We start from the raw sequence: 25,347 nt of genomic DNA, 5'->3' as shown, positions 1-25,347 counted from the left end.
CAAGTGCAGACATCCAGTGCATTGTGGAGCGCCGAGACAGGCCGCTACCTCCAATCAGGATGTTGCTCTCATGCTGTGAGCAGTGCCAGCATTGGTCAATGGGGTTGCAGCATCCAGTTCCTGAAGCAAAAGAAGAGATCTGTAGCGGAGGATGTTGCGTTGGTAAGTGTTTCATTTTTTGTTATTATTATTTGCGTGCGAGCGCCCGCCCCAATCCCCTCACCACCCATAGATGCCAGCCACCACTGGTCCTGCAGCAACATTTCAACGAAGAATTGAAAAATGATTGTAATATAGGCTATTCAAAAATAATAGGGAACTGAAGCAGAACACTGAAGAATGTCACGTTTCTAAATTCAAATGGGGGAAACGGAATTAATACAATAATTATCCCAGGAAATTAAAGCTCACAGCTGAGGAGTAAAATCCCGACAAAAAATAATAATATAAGGGCTAAAGTACCCCCTGCCACACATAATAAGGATATTGCAAGTCACCGAGGGTTTCCATAACCATATAAAGGTATGTGATCAAAGGCCGAGTTCCTTTAAAAGGTTATGGAACACCAAGGTGATTTTCAATATTCTTATCATGTATGGCAAGAGGTACTTTTTCCATATAATACACAGTCATGTCATCACCTTTCCAACAAACCATTTAAAACCTTGGTGTGAAGCTCTTTCATATGAAAGAGAAAGCATGTTTGCAAACATGAAGAATAAATATAGAATCTACGGTTCAAAATTAAATACATCAAAAACCTGTTAGTTATTTGTTGCAAAAAGATATTATAAACAGTTTAATACAAGTCAGGTGTTTTGTTTTGCTTGAATCTTTAAAAGAACTACAGTAGCTCGTTATGTGTAGAAAGATGCAGAAATACTCTAACTTTTCTATAATTATCTAAGAAATGCAAAACATAATAATGTTCTTTCTGGTAGTCGCTGTAAGCTAGAAAATTAAAGCAGAAGAAAGAAAAGCAAGATTTTGTTTTCGTTGCTTTAAACAGCTGCTCCGTGACCCGACCTGCCTTTCACTTAGAGTGCTGGCTGTCAGCAGGCAATGTGCCGTTCCGAAGTCGACTGCAAAAACTTAGCACAGTTGAGTTCTGACCTCTTTTCTTTATAATCGTCAACTAGGTGCGTCACAAGTCACCGATTCAAAGAAATTAGAGAAAAGAGTTTATAAATGGATTGCAGAATCCCGTATATTATAAAACAATATTGGACCAGAAAGCTAACTAGTGTAGATAATTATCAGTGACGTGACTATTGCCCGGCCCTAAATTAAGCCCGAATATGATTTCAGCAACATACTCCAAAACCAAGCACTGCCAATATACTCGCTTCCTCTAGCTTTAGAAACATCAATGAGAATACCATGACCTGCAATAGTCTTGGTGCCCTCTTCACTGAACGGTCCAGGAATCATCAGAGCAAAAAAGATGATGTCTTCTCCATCATGTCCAACCTTTACACTCCACTGCGATCCCAAATGCATCTACGATCTTGTTGCACCAATCGTCACTAGCAACCTAGACAGATTTAGGAGAAACCTCTATTATGGACTGTGCCTCTGAGGAACTAGAAACCACTTCCTACACCAAGGAATGAGTAAATCTTCACCTGCATGTTAACCACCTGCTGTGGATGTATGTTTATTTATTACACCAGTTCACAAAAAAAGAAAGTTTACTAGGTAACACTTGAATACTTGCGCTTGTGACAGCTTTTCAGATGTGCTCCTTGAATAGTTCTGTAAATTCCATTTTCACATGTGAAAAAATACTACTATTTACATGTTTAAAAAATGCAAATACAAGCACATGCACTTACTAACTTGATTTTTTTGCCTTTACGGGGAAAAAATATCATTCACTGAGAGAAACCCTTTCACCTGCACCTCAATTGGTGGGAGGTGGGGTATGTTCCATTCCCACCCTGGAAAGTGATGCACTCCTGCCACTGAATGTGGCAAATCTACAACCATTTACAAGGCAGGAAGCATTTGGGAAATGGTTTGTGAAAGATGCCAGCAGATTCTGGGGTCCTGGGGCACAATGGGTCTACGGACCACCAATGGTGTCAAATTGGGCCTTTTACACTTCATGTCCCTGGAGCCTGACTTATTGTTGTACCCAAAACTGAATATAAAGTACGCCCCTTAAGCACTTTATCCTGACTGTAGTAAAGCTCAATGGTCAAAGGCTTACTCCCAAAAATAGCGAGGGTTTATAGACTCTGAGCGCAATATAGTACTAATACTTTGCAATATATCAATGTCCAATAGTGCTTTGGCTAATATGGCAAACCAAACTAGTTACTTACATCCAGTAATGCTATTTCCAGTGAATACTCAATCTAATTGCAGATTCCTCACCTTTAGAATATCCTTTAGGCACCAGATTAAATCTGGAAAGCTTTCACAGCAGTGCTCCCAAGCACCAATAGATAGCGCAGTGCAGCTCCCCAGCAACTCAGTTCCAACCTGGGAGAGGCGATGGAAAGCTGCATGTAAGTGCCACCCCTGCACACTGACATCCGTCTTTTCTTGACTCTGTGTGCGCACTCAGACGCAAGGCACAAAGCCAATCAGGGGCACCAGTGAGCAGATCTCCAAGTTGGAACCTTTTCAGATGGAATGAGAGACTATTCCACAGAACAGGGAGACCGAGGGAATTGAGGAATTTGCTGTTAGATATAGGGTATCCACCAGAAAAAGCGTTACCAAAGGTAAGTAACTTGTTCTACTGATGGAAACATCTAAACGCAGAGTCTTTGCGTGTAGGAGAACAGCAATCAAAGAAGTACCTACCTAAGGTGGGGGTCTGTGGACTATGCTCAAACCAGGAAGTCCTGCAGGACCAAACAGGTAAAATGCCCTTCCCCGGTCAAGGTAGTAGTTCTTCGTGAACGTATGCACTGATGTCCACGTTTCAGCCTGACAGATATCAAGAACAGGTACTCGACATGCCAATGCAGTGGTAGCAACCTTGACTCTGGGCAAATGAGCCCTCAGCGTAAGGCAGCTGTACCAACAGAACTTAAGGCTCAGTCAAGCAATAAGCTGAAGTAATCACAATGAAGAAGGCCATTTTTAGAGTCTAAAGACGTAGTAAACAACTGTGCATCAGCTCGAAGGGAGTACACTTGAGGAAAGTTAGGACCAAATTGAGATTCCACTGTGGCATCACAAACTGTTTTGAAGGAAACATGTGGGTTAAATCCTTTTACTAACCTCATCACAACAGTGGATTTAAAGGAAAATAGTTGGTCCAGCAAACGCAAAAGTGCTGAAAGGGCTGACAAATAACCTTTAATTGTGCCTTGGTCCTTGCTGGGCCATAAACAAAACAAATGATAAAACATTTGAGGTTTTTACCTGCAATGGATCTATGTTGCAGACACCACACCATGCTACAAATTTGTCCCAGCACCTGGTATAAATGGATTTTGTGGAAGGATGCTGCGCAGAAATTATAACATCCAGAATCTCTGGAGGTAGGTGCGTCGCTAAATCTCCACATATGGAGGTGTATGTTGGAAGTTCAGAACCCTGCCCTGCTGCTGTGACAGAAAATCGTACAAAGCGTATCTTTTTCAGAACTCGGGGCAAGGGAGGCAGAAACAGAATGACACAGGAGCCCCGGACTCCACTCTAGACAAAATGTGTCTCCCAGAGAGAGCGTGTTTGGGAACTCTAGTGCACAAAAGTTTTAACACTTCAAGTTCTCAATGCTGGCGAAAAGATATAGCCAGAGTTCTCCCCACTGTCGGAAGATGGCTTGTGGCACCTCAGGGTGTAATCGCCATTCATGATCTACTCGGCACAGCCGTCTGAACTCGTTCGCCTCGGTGTTTAAAGATCCTGCCATGTGGCACATGATTAGGGAGATGTCCTGAGGGTTCAGCCACGTCCAGTGGTGAACAGCCTCTTGGAATAGGTCCCCACTCCACCTTGCCTGTTGTAGTACCATAAGGCAGTAATGCTGTTCATTAGAACCTGTACCAGTCTCGCCTTGATGGACAGTACGAAAAACTTTCATTGCCAGCGAATGGCCCAAAACTCCAACAGACTGAAGTTTAGTCCAGTTTCCTGAGTCCTCTGATCTCCACCTCTCCCAGATGACCTACTCAAACCAGTAATGACACATCCATCACTACCGTAAACTCTAATAGAGTCAGGGATAGGGGTTTGATGCGGGTTCAACTGGGGTCGAGCAGCTACCACTGTAGATCTGTTGCAGTCGCATCAGGAGCCTGGATGGAATCCAATAGGCTGTGGGTCCACTGAAACTTCAGATTTCACTGCAGAGCCCACATGCGCCACCATAGTCGACTAGCAGGACGCAGGACGCCAAGAGGCCAAGAAGCCTCAGGACCACTCTCACTAAGACCCAGAACACAGGGGAAACTTCCGGATATTAGGGCAACTGTCCTGGATTTGTTGAGACAGAGGGAAGGCACTGAATTTTACTGAATCCAACATAGCTTCTATGAAGGCAAGCCTCTGCAAAGGAGCCAGTTGTAACTCGGACACTGAATCACACCAAATGTCAAGAGGAAGTCTTACAATGTTCTACGACAGACTGTGGTAAGCACGCTTTCAGCAGCTAGTCATCAAGGTAGGGGAAAACTGGAATCCCCAACCTCTGAAAAATGTTTGGAGATCACCACCACCACTTTTGTGAACACCTTGGAGGTGCTGGTATGCCAAAAGGTAGCACAGCAACTGAAAATACTCCCGGCCTACTCAGATAACATCTGTGGGACTGCAGGATGAGTACATGAAAGTATGCGCCCTGTAGATTCAGGACAGATAGAGCCCAAGCGAGTGTGAGCATTTTGAATCTGTTCTTCCAGAAGAAGGCACTCAGAGGCCAAAGATCTAAAATAGGATGAAAGTGTAGTAAACACATCGATAGACGAGTGTAGAGTAAAGAAACAAGTTCTTTTTTTTTTTTTTTTTTTTTTTTTTTTTAAAAACCTTTATTTGAGTATGCAATAAAATACAAGGATGGGCCTACAACCACACGGGCCAGCCGCTAAAGAGGAGAAAATACACAATATACACTTCCGTAGCGGTAACAATCAATCGTAAATGCAATACTCCATATAATATACAGAACAAAAACAGATTTTGTTTTATAAAAAAGAACAGACACACAAAAAAGGCGAAAGTGTATTACTGAAGGTCAGCCCAAAGGACGGGAGGGGACAGCAACAAAAATGGAATCAAAGCTATAAGCTCCAAAGAGCCCGGATGGGGGGGGGGGGACGGGGCACGAAGGAGAAAAAGAAGGAGGGGGGGGGAGCCGGAAAACCAGCACAACCCCTATATGCAAGGTTCCAAGAACGCTCGCCTAAGGAGACCGGGAAAGCTCAATGTCATCCACAAGGGGAGGAGTACAGATGGCACCACGATATTCATTCCATTGACCCCACACCCTAGTCCATGCCCTGGGTCTGCCCCTAGCCACGTAGACAGTCTTCTCACGGAACATAGACCAATCCATGTTGTCTTCCCATTTCGATAGTTCAGGGGGCTTGGAGGCCCCCCAAAGTTGAGCAATATCTCGCTTCGCAACCATATAACCCAGGGTGGCCCACCTAGTCTGGGCCACCGAGCAGTCAGTGGGCTCCCAAACATTCAAAAGACAACGACGAGGTTCCGGACACAAGGACACCCCTGTCACCACAGCCATAACCTCAAGCACAGCCGTCCAGTAAGCAACCACCATCGGGCATTCCCAAAGAATATGTAGGAAAGTCGCACTCAAACCACATCCACGCTTACACAACCCATCGGAAGAAAAACCCATCACAAGCAAACGAGGTCCCGTAACATACACCCGATGAAGGATCTTCAATTGGACCAAACGGAGACGAGCCGGGATAGCCACCTCTTTAGGAGAAGAGAGGGCCGACTGCCAATCCTCGTCATCAAGCTCCAAACCATCACGAACCCACGCCTCCCGAAGTCGGACCAACAGATCAGTCCGATTATTAATCAGTTTCTTATAAATCAGGGAGATAGTGCTGTCAGGAAGATGTCCGTCAAGGACACGGTCTTCAAGGGGGGAAGAATCAGGCGGAATCTCACCAGGAGCAAATACAGCGGTCAAGGCGTGCCTAACCTGTAGGTATCGAAAGAATTCCCGACCACTCAAGCCATATTCACCCTGGAGGGCCTGAAATGTTCGCACAGAGCCCTTGGAATACACATCTCCCACTTTAGAAATTCCAATCATGTCCCAGCGATCGAAACCCTTGGTAGACCAAAGACCGCCCAGACGTTCGGAAGCATAAAGCGGCGTGGCTAACGTCAAGCGATCCTCCCAGCCCAGGCTCCGGGTCGCGGCCCGCCACACCGCCAAAGCAATCGACGTAGGACCCACGAGATGGCGCCCAGCAGGGCGAGAGTAAAGCACTCTGTTAAAGTCACCTCCCGGAAGCTGAAGTCTATCCATCTCAAACGCCGGATTACTACCCGGTGAGAACATGATGTGGTTGATAGCGGACAAGTGTGAGGCCCAATAATACCTCTTAATATCGGGGAGTGCAATGCCACCGTCATACCAAGGAATGGAAAGCTTAGCAAGAGCAATACGCGGGCGTCCATCCCAGACAAGTTGTCTCTGAAGGGCCTCAATCTCCCGAAAATAGGACTGAGGGACAGGATCATAATAATTCTGGAGAGCGTAAAGAAACCGCGGTAACGACATCATCTTAAACAGGGCTGCCCGACCAAGGGGAGACAAGGGAAGCCTGCGCCAACGAGCAACGTCCAAACGCAGTCGAAGCAACGGAAGAAGGAGATTACGATCAAAGCGAAGAGACGAGTCCAGAGTAACGAAAACTCCCAAGTATTTGAAACCATCCCGGGCCACCTGAAGAGGGAGCCTGCTCGGTAATGGAGGCAAGACACCAGACAAAACATACACACAGGACTTGGTCCAATTGATTACGAGGCCCGAGTTAGCACCAAAGGACACAAGAACGTCAAATAAAACAGATAAAGACTTACGAGGGGAGGTGAGATACAAGAGGATATCGTCCGCATAGAGCGAGACTCGGTCCTCGAAGTCCGGGGCCCAGCGGATTCCTTTAAGGGACGGTTCCCAGCGGAGCCAGGCCGCCAACGGCTCAAGGGCGAGCGCAAACAGTAGCGGGGACAAGGGGCAACCCTGGCGGGTGCCCCTGCCCAGGGGGAAGGGAGCAGACACCCTACCATTCACAACAACCTGCGCCAAAGGTTCCGCATACAATAACTTAATCCAGCTAATAAACTCGCACCCGAAACCGAATTTTTCAAGAGTCGCCCATAAATAAGGCCACTCCACAGTATCAAAGGCCATGGAGGCATCCAAGGATGCCAAAATGGCCGGTTCAGTCAGTAGCCCCGCCCTCAAGAAACAAGTTCTTTATTAGGATATGCAGTAAGACAAGAACAGACTGTTCTCTGCAGCAATAACCAGTCAACTGCCACAGAACAGAATCAAGAAGCATAAGATAACAAAGAACACTGTAAAGAAGGCATTCTAAACATTAGGCATTCTAGCAAGAGATTCTAGGAAGACTAGAGCGTTACCAAAGTATTAACAATGTACTACAGAAAGCCTCCGTCCTTCTTCAGTATTAGTAAGCGGCAGTAACAACCAGTCCCAATGTTTGCATCTGGTACCCTCTTTGTAGCCTTTCTGTCCACAAGGTTTTGCACTAAAATGAACAGGTGCTCCTCTGAAAGTTGCTCTGGTGTAGGTAGAAGATGCAGCAGGTCAGGACGGAATGGAAGGACATAGCTTGCCACCTTTGGAGGAAATGTCTAAGCCTGCTTCCAATGGGGTGGTTGTGTCTCTCTAAGGGCAAGCTAAAGCGGTTTGGATGTGGATGCCAAGTGGGAAAGGGACTGGGAAGACCTGTGTCCCCGGAGACCTGCACATTGCCGGCCTGATCCCAGTTCCAAACCTGAAATGAATGACTAGATCACTTGTTGCAGACCTCTGGAGTTGCCTGTATGACAGACCTCGTGAGTAGCCCATAAAGGGTGTAAATTGTTGAGGAAGCAGTCTGGCAGGGGTAAAAAAGGCCCAAAGAATACACCATATCCCAGTCTTTCTTGAGGAGTCTCATGGCAGAATCAGTCTTCTCACCAAACAGGTGAACTTCATCAAAAGGCATATCCATAAGAGCTGCCTGGACATCTCCAGAGAAGCATTTAGGCCTCATCCACGCATGGTGATGAGCACCACACTAGTGGGGACTGTTCGTCCCAAGCAATTGCTTATGTGAAAACCAGAACGGCTTACAAATTTGTCTGCATCCTGACCACCCTGAATGGACAGTTTCAGGAAGACCTGCAACTCCTCAGTACCCGCCACCAAGATCTTACTGACCATGTCCCAGAGGGTTTCGGTGTAATGCCCGAGAAGGCAGCTGGCATTGACAGACCTTAAGGCAAGGATGGCCAACGAGAACATATGTTACCCAACTGCTTTTATCCTCTTTGAATCTCCATGGGGATGTAAGGAAGACATTGTGGGGACAGACTTGGGATGCACCTTGCTGGCGAAAGCTTGTACCATCAGACTCTCTGGAGAAGGATGTGTAGTCAAAATAATCATGGTCATCTGACGCTGGTCAGTGGCTTCTGGGTACCTGCAGGTTCACCAGTGAGCTAAAACATGGCTTAGATGAGATGCCAATTAATGTGTCAGTTAGGGCTTCGTTAATTGCTAGTCAGAACTCAGATGTTACCTGCCAAGGCCTCAAAATGTCTGTGAATACATTAGTTTTAACCGTCAGAGAGAGGAGTTGTAAGTTCAAGACCTCAGCAGCCTCTCTAATCACCACAACAAAGGATTTCTTCTGTTGGTAGTCTGATGTTGGTGGGGGTAAAGCAACTCAGTATCAGGGAAAGTATCAAACCCACTGGTCTGTTGTAGGTCCATGCATAGGTTGTAATCATGATGTGGGAAAAACAGCCCCATTGTCATCTCCATGAGGTGGTTGGCTTTGACCAGAGTCTAAGTCAAAAAGCCGATGGAGCACTTGATGGCAGCTCCACGGTAGAGGCAGTGTTCTGTCTGAATCTGACTGTATGGGGATAGAATGCATCAGGGTGAAAATGAGGAGCGACCGAGTCGAGGCCAAGGTGAGTTTAGCTCAGAGTCAGATATTGGTATTGGTAAAGGGACTTTCTCTGGCGGCAGTTGTGTCAGGACAGGCATTAAAGGGACTGGTGCAGATTGTGGCACTGTAGTGGACATTGGTACCAAAGTCAGCGCGAAAGCTAAGGCGGGTTCGAATGGCACAGACAGCACCATGAACGGGTTCGCTAACAGTAATCTGTCTGGAGGCTCATGCAATCGTTGGGGCTCAAGGGGGCGCAAGAAGGACCTGAAAGAGTGCCACAATTGTGCAATAAGCCCTTTCTACAGATCCTTGATCTGTTGCAGCGTGTCAGAGATGACACAGGGAACTTGGGTGTGTAAGAACCAATTAAGGAATCAACTCCTCAATGGGAGATTAGGAGCGAGACCAAATGGCAGATTGATGCCTTCTGACTTCTCGGAGGATAGAGAGCGGCGACTGGGGACACGTACTGCTCAGCTTTTGTGTGCTTCCATTTTGATTCTGACTTTCTCTAACCAGATCACAAAGAATATTGCGTGAGCTGCCTTGAAAGCAGGAACGACTCCATTTTTTTGAACTCACAAGGGAGTAGGACTTTCGTGGTGGTCTCTTCCTATGTTCAGCAATGTACAGTTTTGCTTCTAGGCCCCGGATGCCTTAGGGTTCATGATGGTGCATTCCTTAAACGATTTGGAGATGTAATCGACATTTGTAAGAGCAAAATTTTAATCCTGTAGTTTCGGGAGGGGGGGGGGACACTGTTCTCTTGTACACCGTTAAAGGTTTTTGAGAAAAAAAATTCAATCCAATGTGAAAAAGGGGAGCGGAGCACCGGATCAGTATTCAAGGGCGAGTCAATGGAGAGATAAAAAAAAATCAATTTACAACAACAGTCCTTGTGGCAACTGAGTCTTTGTGGGGCCAGAACAGCCTCAAACTAAACTGTTCAGAAATCTTTGTCAAGAGCGTTCCTGCTGTGTTAAAGAAATCATCATGAATCTGTCCCATCCATAAAAAATGCCAAATAGCAAAGGTCAGAAAACCCAAGTGTGATTTGGGAAGTGGGTCCCTACCTAAACAGCTCAATAAGATCAGTGGTCAAATCCATGTTCCATCAAATGAAGCTCCTGGTAGAGCCTCCAGCTTACCATAGCTCGCACACTACTTAACTCCCTTATCAACTATAAAAAAGCAATCTACTACAAATTTCCAAACTACCAAAATAGCACTCTGCAAATTGTACAAAATGAACTGGCTCATGGTCAACTCCAGAATCAAATTCAATTCCCAATGCCTAAAATTTCTGGAAGGCTCGAACCCCTAACCACCACCTAGTCCGGTCAGAAAAACCTCTTGTTAATTCCCAAAAGTAAATGAAGAGTAGAGATAATGCTCAGCTGTCCTCCATCACGTAAGGAATTCCCCCCCATTCCAACTCTGCAGTGTTCAAGTGTATATCAATCAAAAAAAGCAGAAAATGCATCTAATCTAAACGATGATCACTTACCAAACTACAGTATTTTCGAGTCTGTGAACCATCGTCCTTGCTAGATCCCAGAAACAATTACAGTTTGAAGACTGCAATGCACAGATAGCACTAGAAATTCTGGGACCTTTAAGGGGTAATGTGAAACAACTAATCTTTTGATGCTGGTAGATTGATTTTGTAGGTGGAATATGTAAGATATCTTGTAGAAGAGTGGCAACGTTTTTAAGAGGATATTTCCTCTGTGACAGTTTTCCTAAAAGCATACTGAAAGACAACACCACCCATGTGTGTTCTAAGAAGACTGTTGTTTTTTAGAAACATAGTATAAAGCACAAAAGAAGTGAATTGTACCATCCACAAATGAATGGTGTAGTGGAGTGCATTAATACATTAAAGACAGAATACAGAAAACCTGACAGAATGATCTCATCTGTAAAATGAGAGTACTATATTTCTTGTAGAAATATTGCTTAGCCCCCCTCATGCTTTTACAGGAAAGTGGTCGTTTGAACTATTTAAGGGAAGGTGGACAAACACAAAAATGACTCAGCATGGCTAGGTTGGTATAAAGGTTGGTGGATATCTGAAGGATGACTGAAGACAAAGAGGAAAAAAACAAAGTAGCAGGCAAAAATATTATGATAAAAGGCAAGCAACCAATGAGTGTTCAGTGGGAGTTGGTCATTAGATGTGGGTGAAGGCACCAGCGTAGTGTGCAACATGGTCTAGGTTCACCACACCTAAGGGCATCAAATTATTCACACATGTGGTTAAGAAAAACAATGGAAAATCTGGAACTTGAGTCACATTTGTGTGTAAAAGAAAGGAGGGTTGGTCAGAGGAAAACAACGTGAGAGAGGCGTTGTCAGGATCTGGAGGGCACTGAGGAATGAGATGTGTTGGAATAAGTGGAGAAAGATGTCAAGAAAGGACTGAAAGACTATGTTGCATTTTAATCTACCATATGTGTTTGTTTTACAGAATGTTTCTACCTGTTATTTTGCATCTTAGCTTTACCATGTCGATGTATTTTGCTTCATGTACCCACGTGTTAAGAACTGTGACAAGCTTAATATTCATTTTAACTACTTGTTCTTTCATGTTTCTGATTTAGGTTTCCTCCTGTCCACGTTTTCCCTGCCTGCGCTGTAGCCCTCTGTTGTCAGTTAATGCATAACTTTATTTCAATATTTTGACTTTTTATTATGTTGTAATAAAGGATGGGGTGTCACATCTTTGTGATATATTCTGATTCTTTATGGCATATTGGGGTTTTAATCTGAAGCTCTCTTTCTGCTCAGTCTATGAGAAGTAATATGTGTGCATGGAGTGTCTGGATAAAGCTCACCTGTGGATTTTAACTTCAATACTGGGTTGGAGCTTATTTCACACAAATTCCCACCTTCGCATGGACGAAGATTTTCCTGCTATGAAGTGGAGGACTAATTTCCTATCCACATTGAGAATATGGCGCAAACCCTTCCGCCCCCCACCCCCGCCCCGCACCCCCGCCCCCTCCGCAATTTTGAGGTTTTTCATAAAAGAAAGTATTTTGGCATATGGAGAAAATAGAGAATTCAAAGTGCAAATACGCTTGTACTTCACATTTCATGCTTGGATAAACGTTCAGTCCTACATTTACACTTTAGTGAACAGTTAAGCACTGGAGTAATATGAAATTCACACAAAATATCCATAACTAATCTTTAGGAACTGAGACTGCTCCAGATTTAGTGAGTTTCATGAGAAGGGAATTTACTTCAAACATATGCATAAGCCTACAGAATTACATTTCCAACTATCTTTTGAGACTCAAGCAGTTAATGTCTGCATGCACATGGCAGATGTGTCAGTTCCAAGCATCCACCATACACAAGATAGCAGATGTACAGTTGTTTACTGGCCTCATGAGTCAATCATGTTTTTTAGTCAACCATATTTACGATGCTGTGGCTCGCAGTTTCATTTGTTCCGTCTTATCTCTGAGCCTAGAGCTCACATCATTCCATGTGCTGTTGAATGGAAACCCGTGGCTGTTGCCTTGAAGTCTTTTTTGTGACATAGAACCAGTTAACAATGTTTATGGAAACATACAAAAGTCCTGCAGCTTTCACTGGGCTCCAACTCTTGATGCACGTCAGTGTGGCAAATCTGACACAGCTATCATTAGTATAGCAGGTGCGACAGTTAAAATTGCCAAGGGTGCAAAAGCCTAATGTACCATGGAAGGAGAGAGGGGACCCCATTTTTCTCACTTGCATAAGGGCCCATGGCATGGCCGCCAAGTCACTGCCGCAGATTATAGCTGCATGCACATTTTAGCAGTGCTAGGCTAATCATAACATAAATAACGTATTTTGGTGAGTATCACCACTTTTCCTTGTTTCATTATCAAGTGTGAAGGCAGCGAATGATCACCGAAATTACTGCCACAATACTTCATAGCTGCTGAAAAGGCAACAACACAACAACTGCAATACAAGGTGAGACTTTCTCTTGACCCCACTCACCCTCTGTAAATGGAAGTAAGAGCTGGCTGCTTGTGGAAGTGTCAGAACAAGCAGCATGACAGTAGTCGAGCATGAAGGAGACCAAACAATGGATTTTGATAGATTACAGATGGAGCAGCAGATAAGGTAGCTCAGGCAAGTGGTGGCAGCTAGAAATAATAGATCTACTAAGAAAGAGATGAGTAAGTGCTGGTATGTCAAGATGAGTAAAATGACTCAGAAGGTGAAGAGATTGCACGAAAACCCTGATATTTACACCAGTACTGTAATGGTGAGAAGAGAGAACGCTTCAGGGTTAGGGCCTGTATTAGATCAAGCCCGATTGGATACTGATACCAGAGGCGGGTGGGTCTAGTGTATATAACTCAATAGGATACTCATCAGAACCTAACTCATAGGGAGCATGCTACTCATATCTCAAAGTGGCACTCCAAGACATGATACAGGAAAGTTATGTATTGACCCAACAAGCTATGACTGAAAGACCCCTGCAAAAGCAGCGTCAAGTTACAGTTGAAAAGGTGACTTACTTGATGAAAGACTTTCATAAAAAGCAGAGACCCAATAGAGCAAATATAAGTCAGTACAATAGGTTATATACTCTAACTCAGCATGCAGTTCAGGGTATCATGAATTATATTGAGACCATATCTTATAGGATAATAAGCTTGGAACAGCGGACTGCTGAGATAGAAGAGGCAATGACTCAAGTTGTTAATCAGGTTGATGAACAAGTGAACATTATTAAGGAGGTGCTATGGATGTGGAAAATATTGAGAAACAACATTACAGAAACAACCTCTGTGTACTTGGTGTTAAGGAATGATTAGAAGTTAATGATACACAAAAGTTCATAGTGAATCTATTTCAGAAAGTCTTTCCAGCTCTGGTGGACTGGGATATGGACTCACAAATGGGTCAGCACTTGGTAACAGTTCCACGGGTGAAGCGCTCCCGGGCGGGTGCTCCCGAGCGGGCGGCCGCTCGTTCCGCTATCTTGCAGCTAAAGTGTGGAACTCTTTGCCGCTCCAAATGTGTGACTTAGAGGATCTGCTAACTGTCAGAAAGGCCATCAAAACCCATCTCTGTCCTTTAAAGAAAGTTCAGACAAGTGTTATGTTGAGGTGTGCTGAGCTTCCTGCCGCGGCAGTCAGCTCTCTTTGCTACTGAGAGCGCCGGGACGCCCCTTGGCTGGGACAGCTGAGTGCTATATAAAACCCTGTAACATAACATAATATAACAAATACAGACAGCACATCAGCATTTGTGTCAACAAAATGAGCCTAGTGGATCACATCCAAGATCCATACTGGTATGTATAGGCAATTTGTTTACTATGACGGTCTGTATTTTCTGAGGCTCGACCCGTTCAGTTGGAAACATCGCTTTTTTATATGTCCTGATTTTAGTTATTAACAATGGAAAGACAAGATCCCATCATCCTTTAAGGAGTCTAGTGCAAAGGCATGTTTAAAGATAACTTTACGTGGGTGGACCTATATGTTTGACAGATGTTAAAGGAGTCATGAAAAATATCAGAGAGAAAAGAGGTAGCAGCCGGGCTCTGGACCTAGTGATGTAGAGTGACAAGGGTCTTAATGCCTTAACTCCTTAAAAAATGATTTTTCCGTACAAGGTAGATAGTTGTTAACAAAAAGAACTCTATAAGACAATCATAATAAATGTAATTGGATTATTTGTCCGTAAGAACTCCGTTTCATTTGCAGCTACCTCTCTTACATCTTTCATTGTTTTTAGGGATTGGGTAGTGGCGGTGAGTGACCCAGGGTCTATCTTGCAATACCTGACCTGACAGCAGACACAGGGATAAACCTCCCTGACAGGGAGTGGAAAGGGATAGAGAATAATGATAGTGGGAGTAATAGGTTCAAGGTAGAGGGGGTATGGAAGAGCACATTGGATGACTATTTTTTAAAAGGGGAAAAGGAGTAATAAAACTCAAGAAATGGCCAAGTTGATAATTGCTGAAAGACAGAAACATTTATGAAATAATATTCTGTGCTTTTTTAACCAATTGTAATTATATTGTTATAGTGGATACTGAATCAATGATTTAATGATTATGACCCATCTCCCCCCAATCAAAAAAACAAAGGGAGCATTTTGTTTTAGCTAATGAGAATGTTATCTTACTTGTAGGTAACCACAGAAATCTCTGTCTTTAACTTTCTTCATAAAAACTTGAAATATGTTGTGTTTGTGCGAATGGTTCAAAACAATGAAGATGAACTGCCATTACAACTATAAGGACACTACAGTATATTGTAAGAAATCTGAAGATTTGAACATGTTATTGATATGTTTATGCCTATTTCAGTACAAGCATCTAATTTGACTAATGGGAAGTCAAACTGGCTAACTTGGGCAGCACTCTAAGAATTAGTGTCTAAGCACTGGACTGTATCAGTATAAGCAGCTACAACATGCTGAATTCAAATACAATCTGCTTCTACCACCACGTCACTGCTAAGCCACACTTGTCAATCTCCTTGGCTGTCATCTGTATGGGCGATTGGTGTTGATGTGACACATACTATTTTACAGTTTTATGTTTCAGGGTTCTCTACGTGGGTATTGTGCTATGTACACAGATGAAAACGTGATATTGCGAGTACAAAAACAGCACCAGCAGTTTGAAGGGTTACCGAGGATCCAAAGAGTAGGAATACAAAAAAGGTGGCATGCCTTCAGATCTTGACATACATCTCTCACCTCCAGTACTATCCATCTTTCCCTCATCTTTTTGCAGGGTGAGGGGCAGAGAATTAGAAAATGCTTTAACTCCCAGAGATGGAAGGGTTGAACAGGGTGTCTCGTCTTCCAGCCGTCCATTTCTGTAGTTCAATGTTGATTGGACATAACAAGCAGTTTCAATTTCTGGTGTAGTGTGAGGTAGTTCATCCAATGGCAGTGATCCTCGTGGAAAGGAACCGGTCCTTTCGAAGCCCAAAGGTTGGCCTAGTATCTTGAAAAATAAACACTGCCTTCCTCCAAACAGAAAACACTAACTGTAATAGTACAAATGAAAACCGAAACACCCACAATTGCTGGGCCCAAGCACAAGGTCTGCCAAGCATGCCTTAAAAATGCTTCAGGTCAGAAACCTTTTCCATGACCAATCATTTCCTTTACTGGCACAAAGTGAACAAGCTCATGGTATAACCATCTCTTGAGCTTTCAGCCGTAATTACATCAGAACATTTGATTATCATATTGCTGTGTTTACTTGACCTCCTCACTAAATATACATGCTTGGGTATTTTGAATAATTTGCATGTGATGCAGTCTAGCATGGACAACCTGATATAGGTAAAGGTAAAGCAACTAACTGAGAAATGACACAACGTGGTCAGGTAAGGAAAAGATACCGGTTCCAAAGACACCAGATTGATCACCAGACCACATCAACCCATCTTACCAACAATCAATTGGGGATGATTTCAGTGTGTTTACGAGTCTAACAGAATAATAAATACTAACAGAAGGCAGCATCGAAACTAAGCTGTTGCTATTCACAGATTTGCATCCTTCCACACAATCCTTCGAGTCTCCAAGGGTAACAGCAAGTCTCCAAGGGAAACAGCGAAGAGCTGAAAAAATGAATAAAAAGCATGCCTGCCATGCTGAAGCAATTTGCATTTTAAAGCATAATGGAACACGTCATATCTTACCAGGCACATTGAGCCAAAGAACTGTTTTCTCTTCAGTAACAGCTGAAGTCAACTTTGTACAAACCTAACTTCTGCATGATAACAAATGCTGTCCTGTAAACAGTGTTTAATGTCTGCAGGAGGCTGCAATCGATGGCCAAGGACACTCGTTTTTGGGAGGCTTGGGAGTTTTCTTTCAACATCAGACTTTAACACAGATGAAAGAAAATGGAAAAAGTATATATAATAAGAGCATAGGAAAACAGTGGAAAAAGTAGGAAAGCATGGATGAGTGAGAAAGGGAAATGAAGGATAGTGTGGTGAAAAAACAAGGCATGAGGTGGAATCAAGATTAGGCAGCACTGGTATTGGACACCCCCAGGATTCAGCAGATCCGGTGGTGGTCTCCGAATAAAAAATTAGGATCCTTGCACTTATTTATTTTTTAATTAAGCACTCCCAATGAACATTTGCTTTGTAGGTTTTGGGGCCCCGGTTACAGGTTAGGCTGAATTCTATGCAGAGATTTCAAATGTCTAGATTTCTGTTACTGGTTCACATAAGCATGCTACCTAGTATTTCCCTGGATGACAATAGCCATTCTCGTGTTTGCAGCTCAGGGGTCCACAGAGATACGGATCACTGATTTTCGCGAACTGGAAGAATTCTGAAGCAACAACACACCAAGGAAATCCTGAGCCCATAGACAAAAAACGGTATACAACTTCAAGAACAATGTAAGATTGTCTTAGAGCATTGGTAACTGGATGCACAATGATCTATATGCTATGGTTCTTCTATAGATTATAAGTATTTGCAAAAATAGATGCAATAAGGAATTGCATCTGTTTTTGCAAATACTTATAATCTATAGAAGAACCATAGCATATAGATACCAAGGCAAACTGTGTCTATCTGTCCACTTTATGGCGAGATGTACTACTGCAGAAGCTCTTATCTGAAGCTGGTCAGCTTGTTTTCTAGAAACGTGGCATTACCTCACCTCTTCTTTGGCTCACAGAATAACAGCTTCTCTCTTCTAATAGTACCTGAAAAGTCACAAAGGGTTTCATTACTATACTAGTCCCAAATCCTACTCATAATCCTGGGATTAAAATGGGTCCATAGTATATCAGCCCTGTGAAACGCTCCATCCTAACAGCCTCCCAAATCATTCAATGAAAATTTATGGTGTATGATATCTGTAGGACATATGCAATCAACGTCATCTTCTCGACCAACACCATTGCTTCATGGGATTTATGGAGTATACAGTTAAATACGAGGTTTAGAATGTAATCACACGTATGAAACCTCTTTGAACCGAGAAAATATATTTCTAGAGGAATCATTGCCAGTATCTTTACTTACATCAGGGACCATGGAGGTCTTAACAATGGTCCTCAGATTTTACAGTTCTAGATCCAAACATATCTTAGAAAACCTCGAGACATTAACATTTAAAAAACAAGGAGTTTGCCAACATACTGAACTATAAACAGCAAGCACTGTAGAGCTGTAATAATGGCAGACAGTGAGCTATACAACTGTCATGTCACAACAGGAGTGCAAGATGTCCAAACTCTGGAAGTACATTGTCGCGCCAATATGATATGCTGCTTTTATGTCACACAAGCAAGCACACGGGCAGCTTATCTCCAAGTGTTTATTTCTAAAGAGCTGTCCCACATGGCTTAAACAAACCATACACTGCTGTAGCCCAGCAGCTGTGCCAAATGTTTACTATCGTAAACCTTGTTTCAGGTAGAGACACGCGTTGCATGTGCAACACAGGTGCAGCTAAAGCTTTGTACCAAGGTAATCCTGAGCCATGCAATAGATAAACAAGCATCAGAATGCATTGTAGCTGGCAGCAGTGACTCATTACCAACTTCCTTTTTTTTAAAATATTTTTATTATTCATCATCAGAAAAAACAAAGTATAAACAATTAATTAGTGGAGAAGCGTGGCTCAGTGGTTAGAGGCGGCAGACCCGGAACCTGAGATCGGCCGTGGACCAGGGTTCGATTCCCCGCCTCGGCGGGTCTCGGGCTCAAAAATTACACGGACTCGACAATTCTCGCTCTGGTGCCTACTCGACTCACGGGGTCACACTCTGCGACTCTGGGCAATAGCTTGCTTAATCTCCACTACGGCCCCTCGCGGCGGGATGCCTGGCTTTCACCTTGTGGATACCCTGCCGGGGTATCTCACAGGGGAATACCAGGACGGGTTCCCTAAGCAAGCGCCTTGATACCTTCGGGTGATACGTGCGCTATATAAGTCGCAATACAATTACTTTGACATATATATCTAATACAACAGATATAATTCAATTAAAGCTTAGTCACTTGAAGTAACAACCGAGATGCAAAACATAATTTGAGTACAGTTTCCAAAAAAGAAGAGTTAAAAAATCTGAGCAATTTTAACACCGCCAATTATAATCCTATCAAAAATGAGCATGAGTCTATCCCCTTTTAATACCCGTCTAATTTAAGTTTCCAATTTTCAACTGGTGCCCATATCCGTTTCCCAAGCTGTTTTGCATTTACGCCTTTTTTTTCATATAAAGCTTTCTCTAGAGTATAGATAGCTAACAATTTAGAGAGTCATTGTTGAAACAAAGGAGGATTAGAGTCTTTCCATAACGTTGCAATACAAAGCCGGCTCAGCGTCATTGCAATAAACAAAAAATCTTGATGGGGTACGTCCTGCCCCTCCTTTGCCACCCCCAGGACCATAATTTCATTAGTTAATTTAATAGAAATCTCCAATTCCTCTTTAAAGAATTCTTCCAAAGCATGTTTAAAGGGATCTAGTTTAGGACAAGACGCAAACATGTGTATCGTGTCTGCCTCCATACTCTGACATCTTGGGCAGAAGATCCCACTCGTTCCCCCCCAGCGGGCTATTTTATGCGGTGTATAAGATAGTTCATATAAAGTCTTGTAGTACTCTGCCTGCAGATTTGCAACCTTTAAGGTAGTGTTTCCTAACTTAAGCGATTTTTCACCCTCATTCCCGACTAGATTTAATTTAGTTCTCCATTTATCAAATACCTTTCCTCTAGCATCCTCGTTATACAGGCATAATGCACCATAAAGTTGAGAGATTGAACATCCCTCCTCATCTCGAACAAGTTCCATCAAGTCTACCCTAGTAAACTTACAGTTACCTGCTTGTTTTCTCTGCAGGACTGATCTTATCTGTAAGTATTTAAAGAAATCTCTCCGATCCAAATTGTATAGCTGTTGCGCCCTTTCAAATGTTATTAACCCTAATTGATCTATGATGTCTCCAATTGTTCCGACCCCGAGATTATCCCACCGTCTCATCACTTGATCATGAAATACATCTGGCAGAAGTTTATTCATATATAAAGGGGTATAGAAGTTCATTCTCCCTAATTTAATTTTCTTCCGGATAATTGACCAAACTGAAATGACCGCACCCAACACCTTGAACTTTGTTCTTTTATAGTAGTTTAGCTCCTTGAATGTAAGAAGTCCCTTATTAGAATTTCAGTTCCATAAGAAAGTTAAGATGATCTTGGGAAAACAGCGGAGGGGCTCTGGACTTTTCTGGAAGGCGTTCCTTTTGATATCAGGCCTGCTTAAGATAAGCTTGAACAGATAATAGACACAGGGATGTAGTAGTCATGTGGCATACATCAGTATCAGTGAATTCACCAAACATATTTTACCATTTGATTGGATACTGTATAGTGCTGTAAAGATGGACAAAATACAAGGAATGAAGAAAGTTAGCCTACTGAACTTAAACTGTGATATTTAACAGAGAGAAAAACATCACAGCTTCACAGGTAAACGCAACCTTTATCCTATAGATATGGCAGAGGGCGAGCTATTGGTGTAAGAGACCTGGCAACGGTGGTGTAATGTTCCAACTCAAATGTCATAACTTATTACAATAGAATAACTGTTTTTTATTTAAGATTATATGAACTGTTAAAACTAGACTGTAATAAGAAAATGGAGACGCGTATATAGAGGGACTACAGGCACCATCGTGGGATCATATTACACGTTTACCTGTTAGGTATGCTCTAGGTGTATAGCTCCATGAAACTATACCATCCGCTTAGTATGTGGCAGTGACAATACCGAGATGAGATTTTAAACAGTAAGGGCAGCGATGCTCAAACAAAACCTGCAGTGTGAAAAAAGAAGGACCATAGTACATAGGTAACCAGGCTTGCTGTGAAAAAATAGAAAGTTTCCATTACGGTGGAAGCTCACTTCTGAAATTCCTTAAAGCAATCTGACCAACACAAACACGCCGAATAGGCCCTTTCTGGCTCTGTAGAGTACGAAAGGTCAATCGCAAGTATTAGAAGTAGCATTCATGGAAGGACATTCACTGCCAGGCTTCTCAGAAGTCAAAATGTACTCAAGATGGTTTGGGTGGTAACCAAGCACACAAACCCATAGAAAGAGCCAGAACAAGGGATTCTGTGGCACATTCTTCTACGCTCCGCTGGGCACCCACAAACTCCAGGAAACCGAACTGCTGCCTACTTGCAGTGTTTCAGGGAACTAAATCATTCATTGGAAAATTGCACGTTGAACTGGCTGTATTTACGTAGTCGGAATTGACACCAAGGGGTTAAAAATTAAAGCAAAAACATAATTACATACTTTGTGCAAAGGCACCACGTTTGAAAGACTCCGTGCAGATGTTTGCCTACAACATTTAGGGGCTGCCGTGCTCTCCCGAGCCAGCAGGTTTATGCATTAACAACATTTTAGGGCAGTAAACAATGCGTTACTTTTGCTTTCATTAACACACTGCAAGCTCTAACGGTAAACTGTCTAAATGCTCTCTCAACAGATTAGTTTGTGGCATAAGTACTTTCAAATACGCATTAAGGACCACACAAATGTTCACGATAGGGGCAAATTAAGCGAACGTAACATTCATCATCACACAACTCCCAAAAAATCTCTCCTTAAAGAAGAAGGATGACAGACACAATTACAGCGACATCTTGTGGACTAGCAGCCACAAACATGTCATACGTGCAAGTAAAGATTCCTTTTCGAATCAGTTAACAGAAAGAAATGAGATGATCTTTAACTACATTTCAAGTCCCGAAACTGGAAAGTTAGCTTAGCGTTTTTGTAAGCAGGGGGGGAAAAAACACTATTTTTATTCACTCAAAAGTAAATAAGAGTCCTGCGTGTGATTAAAGCAGAGGTGAGACATTTTCCAACATACTGGAAGTTTTCCATTTCAACTGTATTTGTAGGAATGCTCTCGGTTTGCCCCGCCCAGATATGCTATGTGGCCAATTTTTAAGAGGAAGGTATAGCTTCTCTCCAAGAAAACTTACAATAACGTGAACTGTAAAAGAAAAGACAGGCCTTCATTAAGGAGGCATATAGACACCTTGTTAAATAAAATTCAATTGAACCAAATATGTCCTTAATTTGAGTATAGGCGTGTTTAAGTAAAAAAAAATAAAGGTCTCGTTCAGAACTGTTCAATGTCTACCATTAAGCTAGGTCCACTGCTGAAAGAAGCATGTCTGACAAGAAAGTCAAGCCCTCAGCACAGGAGCCTGCAATGTGCTGCATGAATCTAGTCCCACAGCTAGACCCACAGCATTAGCTATCCAATACCTAGCAAGAACAAGAAAAAGAGTCACAGCTTGGAGGCCTTCAACTCCGCAGTCTATAGCACTATATTCAACACTGGCACTTCCAATGTAGACATGCAGAAGAACGCCAGCTGCCTCCTTCTAGCTGGGACAAGTTCCAAAGAACGTCCTTTGAGGCACTAACCTTATCTCTGTAATCATTTAACGACTATACCTCAGCGTGAGATTTGAAAAAGTAGTTTTTTTAACCCAAAATGGCCCTCACTTTTTTCTGCTTTTCTAATTTTAACATATGAGAGAAGCGAGCCAGTTAAGGGTGAAATCACATTTCTGAGATGATCTGCATCTGTGATCCTAAAATGCTCCAATTTTATAATTACCTACATTTGAGTGCAATGGAGTTTTGCGCTCAATAACTTAAGAAGTACATTAGTTGTCTCAAGAATGGATACGTTACAGTTCTTGGTTCACTGCAAGTTAGGTGATCAGTGAAGTCTATTTAAAATCTCATCAAAACGAGTGACATCAAGGTCATGTTGAAATTCCTTAAATGAAATGGGATACTAGAGGTGCCAATTGGAAAGGGGCATATGCAGTTTAACTAACATACTTCACTTCTCCAATCACCTATGTTCGCCTCACGGAACACATTGTGAGACAGACCACAGGTTAGAGATTACTTTGTGGGGCAATTAAGATATCCGTTTCTACCCTACACTTATATGCACCAAGTGAGAAGTTACCCACCAGTGAGGATTACCTGTGGTCCATTGGGGTCACATGCTCCAACAGTTAAAATGCATTCAGAAGTTTAAGGCAGACTGCTAAATTAGGGATTTAAGTTTGCGCTATATAAAACTTTATAAATAAATAAATAAATAAATAGTCACACAAGTCACATAGATCGCAAAGTATCCACTGACACAAGTGCATGACCAGCTGGTGAGGGGCATTTGTAGACCAGTTGATAGGCATGCCTCAACTAGCAGCTGACAAGCAACTCAAAAAAGCCATACAATTTGTAGTGAGCACTATAAAAAAAGTGTACTAATTATCAACATTCAGATAAATTTGATCATAGTGGCTAGCTGCCATAATTATTGATACCACTGAAAAAATGAGTCGGGTTCCACAAGGTTAGTTACTCACCACCAGTGCGAGAAAGCACAGCTGGATAATTCACTAAAGAATGCGCACTGCTGGTTAACAAAACGAGGAATTCCAGCTGCCTGGGACTGACAGTTGGCAGAGGAGTGTGCGCGAGGAGATGAGGACAAGCCTACCACACCTTCATCCCCACACTCCCATCCCAAGTCACAAGAGAGGGCCTAATATGAAGCTCTGGAACTAAATTAATGCAAAAGCTACACGACAGACTTAGAGGAATTTAATACGGACCCACAGCACATCACGTTCCAAGCACTAAACCTTCCGTGATGTATCCCGTCCGAAGAAATCACGTGATTCCTAGCCTATGCATCACTACACACTGCGTGCGGAGATCTCGAGTTGATCTACATTAGATGCGACAACCTTGCCCAGTTTTCTCTTTGTTTCCTGACACTTTTAAGTCCTGCATTTGTCATGTAAAAATTAAAACTACCGGCACCGCAATTGTACTTAATGAGGGAGATACGCCCATCTAGGGAAAACTTAGGACCTCTACATTGTGCATGTGGGACAGCACTAAATGCCTCCGGCAAACATACATTAGCGGGAGCGTTTCTAACTATACACGTGATACGTTTACAGAGTACACAAATATAAGGATCATGGCAGCATACTGTTTAGTACAAGACAATAAAACGAGAGGTTGAACTATATCAGATGTAAACATGTCTGTTATTTTAAATGGACACGAGGGAGATGGGTACATTGAAGTATTCCACTTACCTCCTCAACTGTAAGAGGCATGCAGATCCTGTACTCCTTCAACAACATATTCCTCCTCCCTTTAAGGGGGAAAAGACGAAATTCTTATCAAAATCAGGGCTGTGCAGAAATAACAAGATGACACTTTAAAACCAGCTCAATCCAGAAGCAACCAGGGGAATATGATACCATCAGCCTCTGCCTGCATTGAAACCACTATCCAAGGAGGGCTGACCCAGCGAAAAAAATATATAAAAATATAACAATCTTCAGTCCTTCAGGTCATGTGAGTGCAACCCAAAAAATTGTGAAAATAGAAACAAACGTGGCTGTTTCTGGAAACAGTATTGTGCAAGAACTGGCAGATGAGTCAAAAGTAAAGGCTGTGTAGGAATGTACTTCAAGAGGACAGTTTTGCAGCCGCCACGGAGTTCATTTTGCGCAAAAAAATGAAAAGGTAAATTGTTTGCGAAATTAATAATAGACCGCTTTTTGAAAGTCTCGGCTAAAAAGGAAGCATGGGCTGTGTGGCACTGATGTGATGTCCCTGCACACACAAAAGGAGGCGAGGCTTGGCTTTGCTCCCCTAAGCAGCGGTACAGACCCCTACAGCCTCTGCAGCAGCTCTGCCTGCTGTTTGAGTCTGCGCTCTGTGTGCATGTGTGTTCTGTTGCAGAATAGACTCGCTCAAGGAGCGTGTGCGCGCGCACCGGGGAGCCGCTGTCTTCCCACCCGGTTCTACTCGGGGTGTGTGCATCCGCGCGAGGACAATGACGCAGGGTAATACGACGCGCGCGCACCGCCTTGTTCTTGCTAGTAGTGACGGAGGGGAAAGGGGAGGTCTCCTCAGCCTAGGCGACGGTCTGCTGCCGTGACGTCATGAGGAGGGCGAATGGGCGCAAGGTTAGCGGTGGGAGGTAGTAGTTGCGAGTAAGTAAAATGGCCAATGGGAAATTTCCGCGGCCAAGAATGTGGAAAATTCAAACCTAATCTTTGTCAGAAGGAGAGGCCATGCAGTGTCGGCGTGGTGGTGAGCTGCCTGTGGAA

At 43.1% G+C, this 25,347-nt stretch overlaps 1 protein-coding gene across 1 annotated transcript in view; it reads right to left on the bottom strand.

The window, feature by feature from the left end:
* PITPNC1 (phosphatidylinositol transfer protein cytoplasmic 1) overlaps positions 1-25,101 on the bottom strand; it is a 1,067,253-nt gene extending 1,042,152 nt beyond the window's left edge. Inside the window, exon 1 of the mRNA XM_078654326.1 lies at positions 24,322-25,101. Within this exon, the coding sequence (XP_078510452.1) occupies positions 24,322-24,369 (48 nt within the window). The 5' untranslated portion in view covers positions 24,370-25,101. The remainder of the gene's footprint in view (positions 1-24,321) is intronic.
* Positions 25,102-25,347: the final 246 nt, after the last annotated feature.

This window comes from Lissotriton helveticus, chromosome 7 (assembly GCF_964261635.1).
Source record: "Lissotriton helveticus chromosome 7, aLisHel1.1, whole genome shotgun sequence".
Classification (NCBI taxonomy): domain Eukaryota; kingdom Metazoa; phylum Chordata; class Amphibia; order Caudata; family Salamandridae; genus Lissotriton; species Lissotriton helveticus.
Note: the sequence above shows the minus strand (reverse complement) of the source record. Positions and strands in the feature narration are given on the sequence as shown.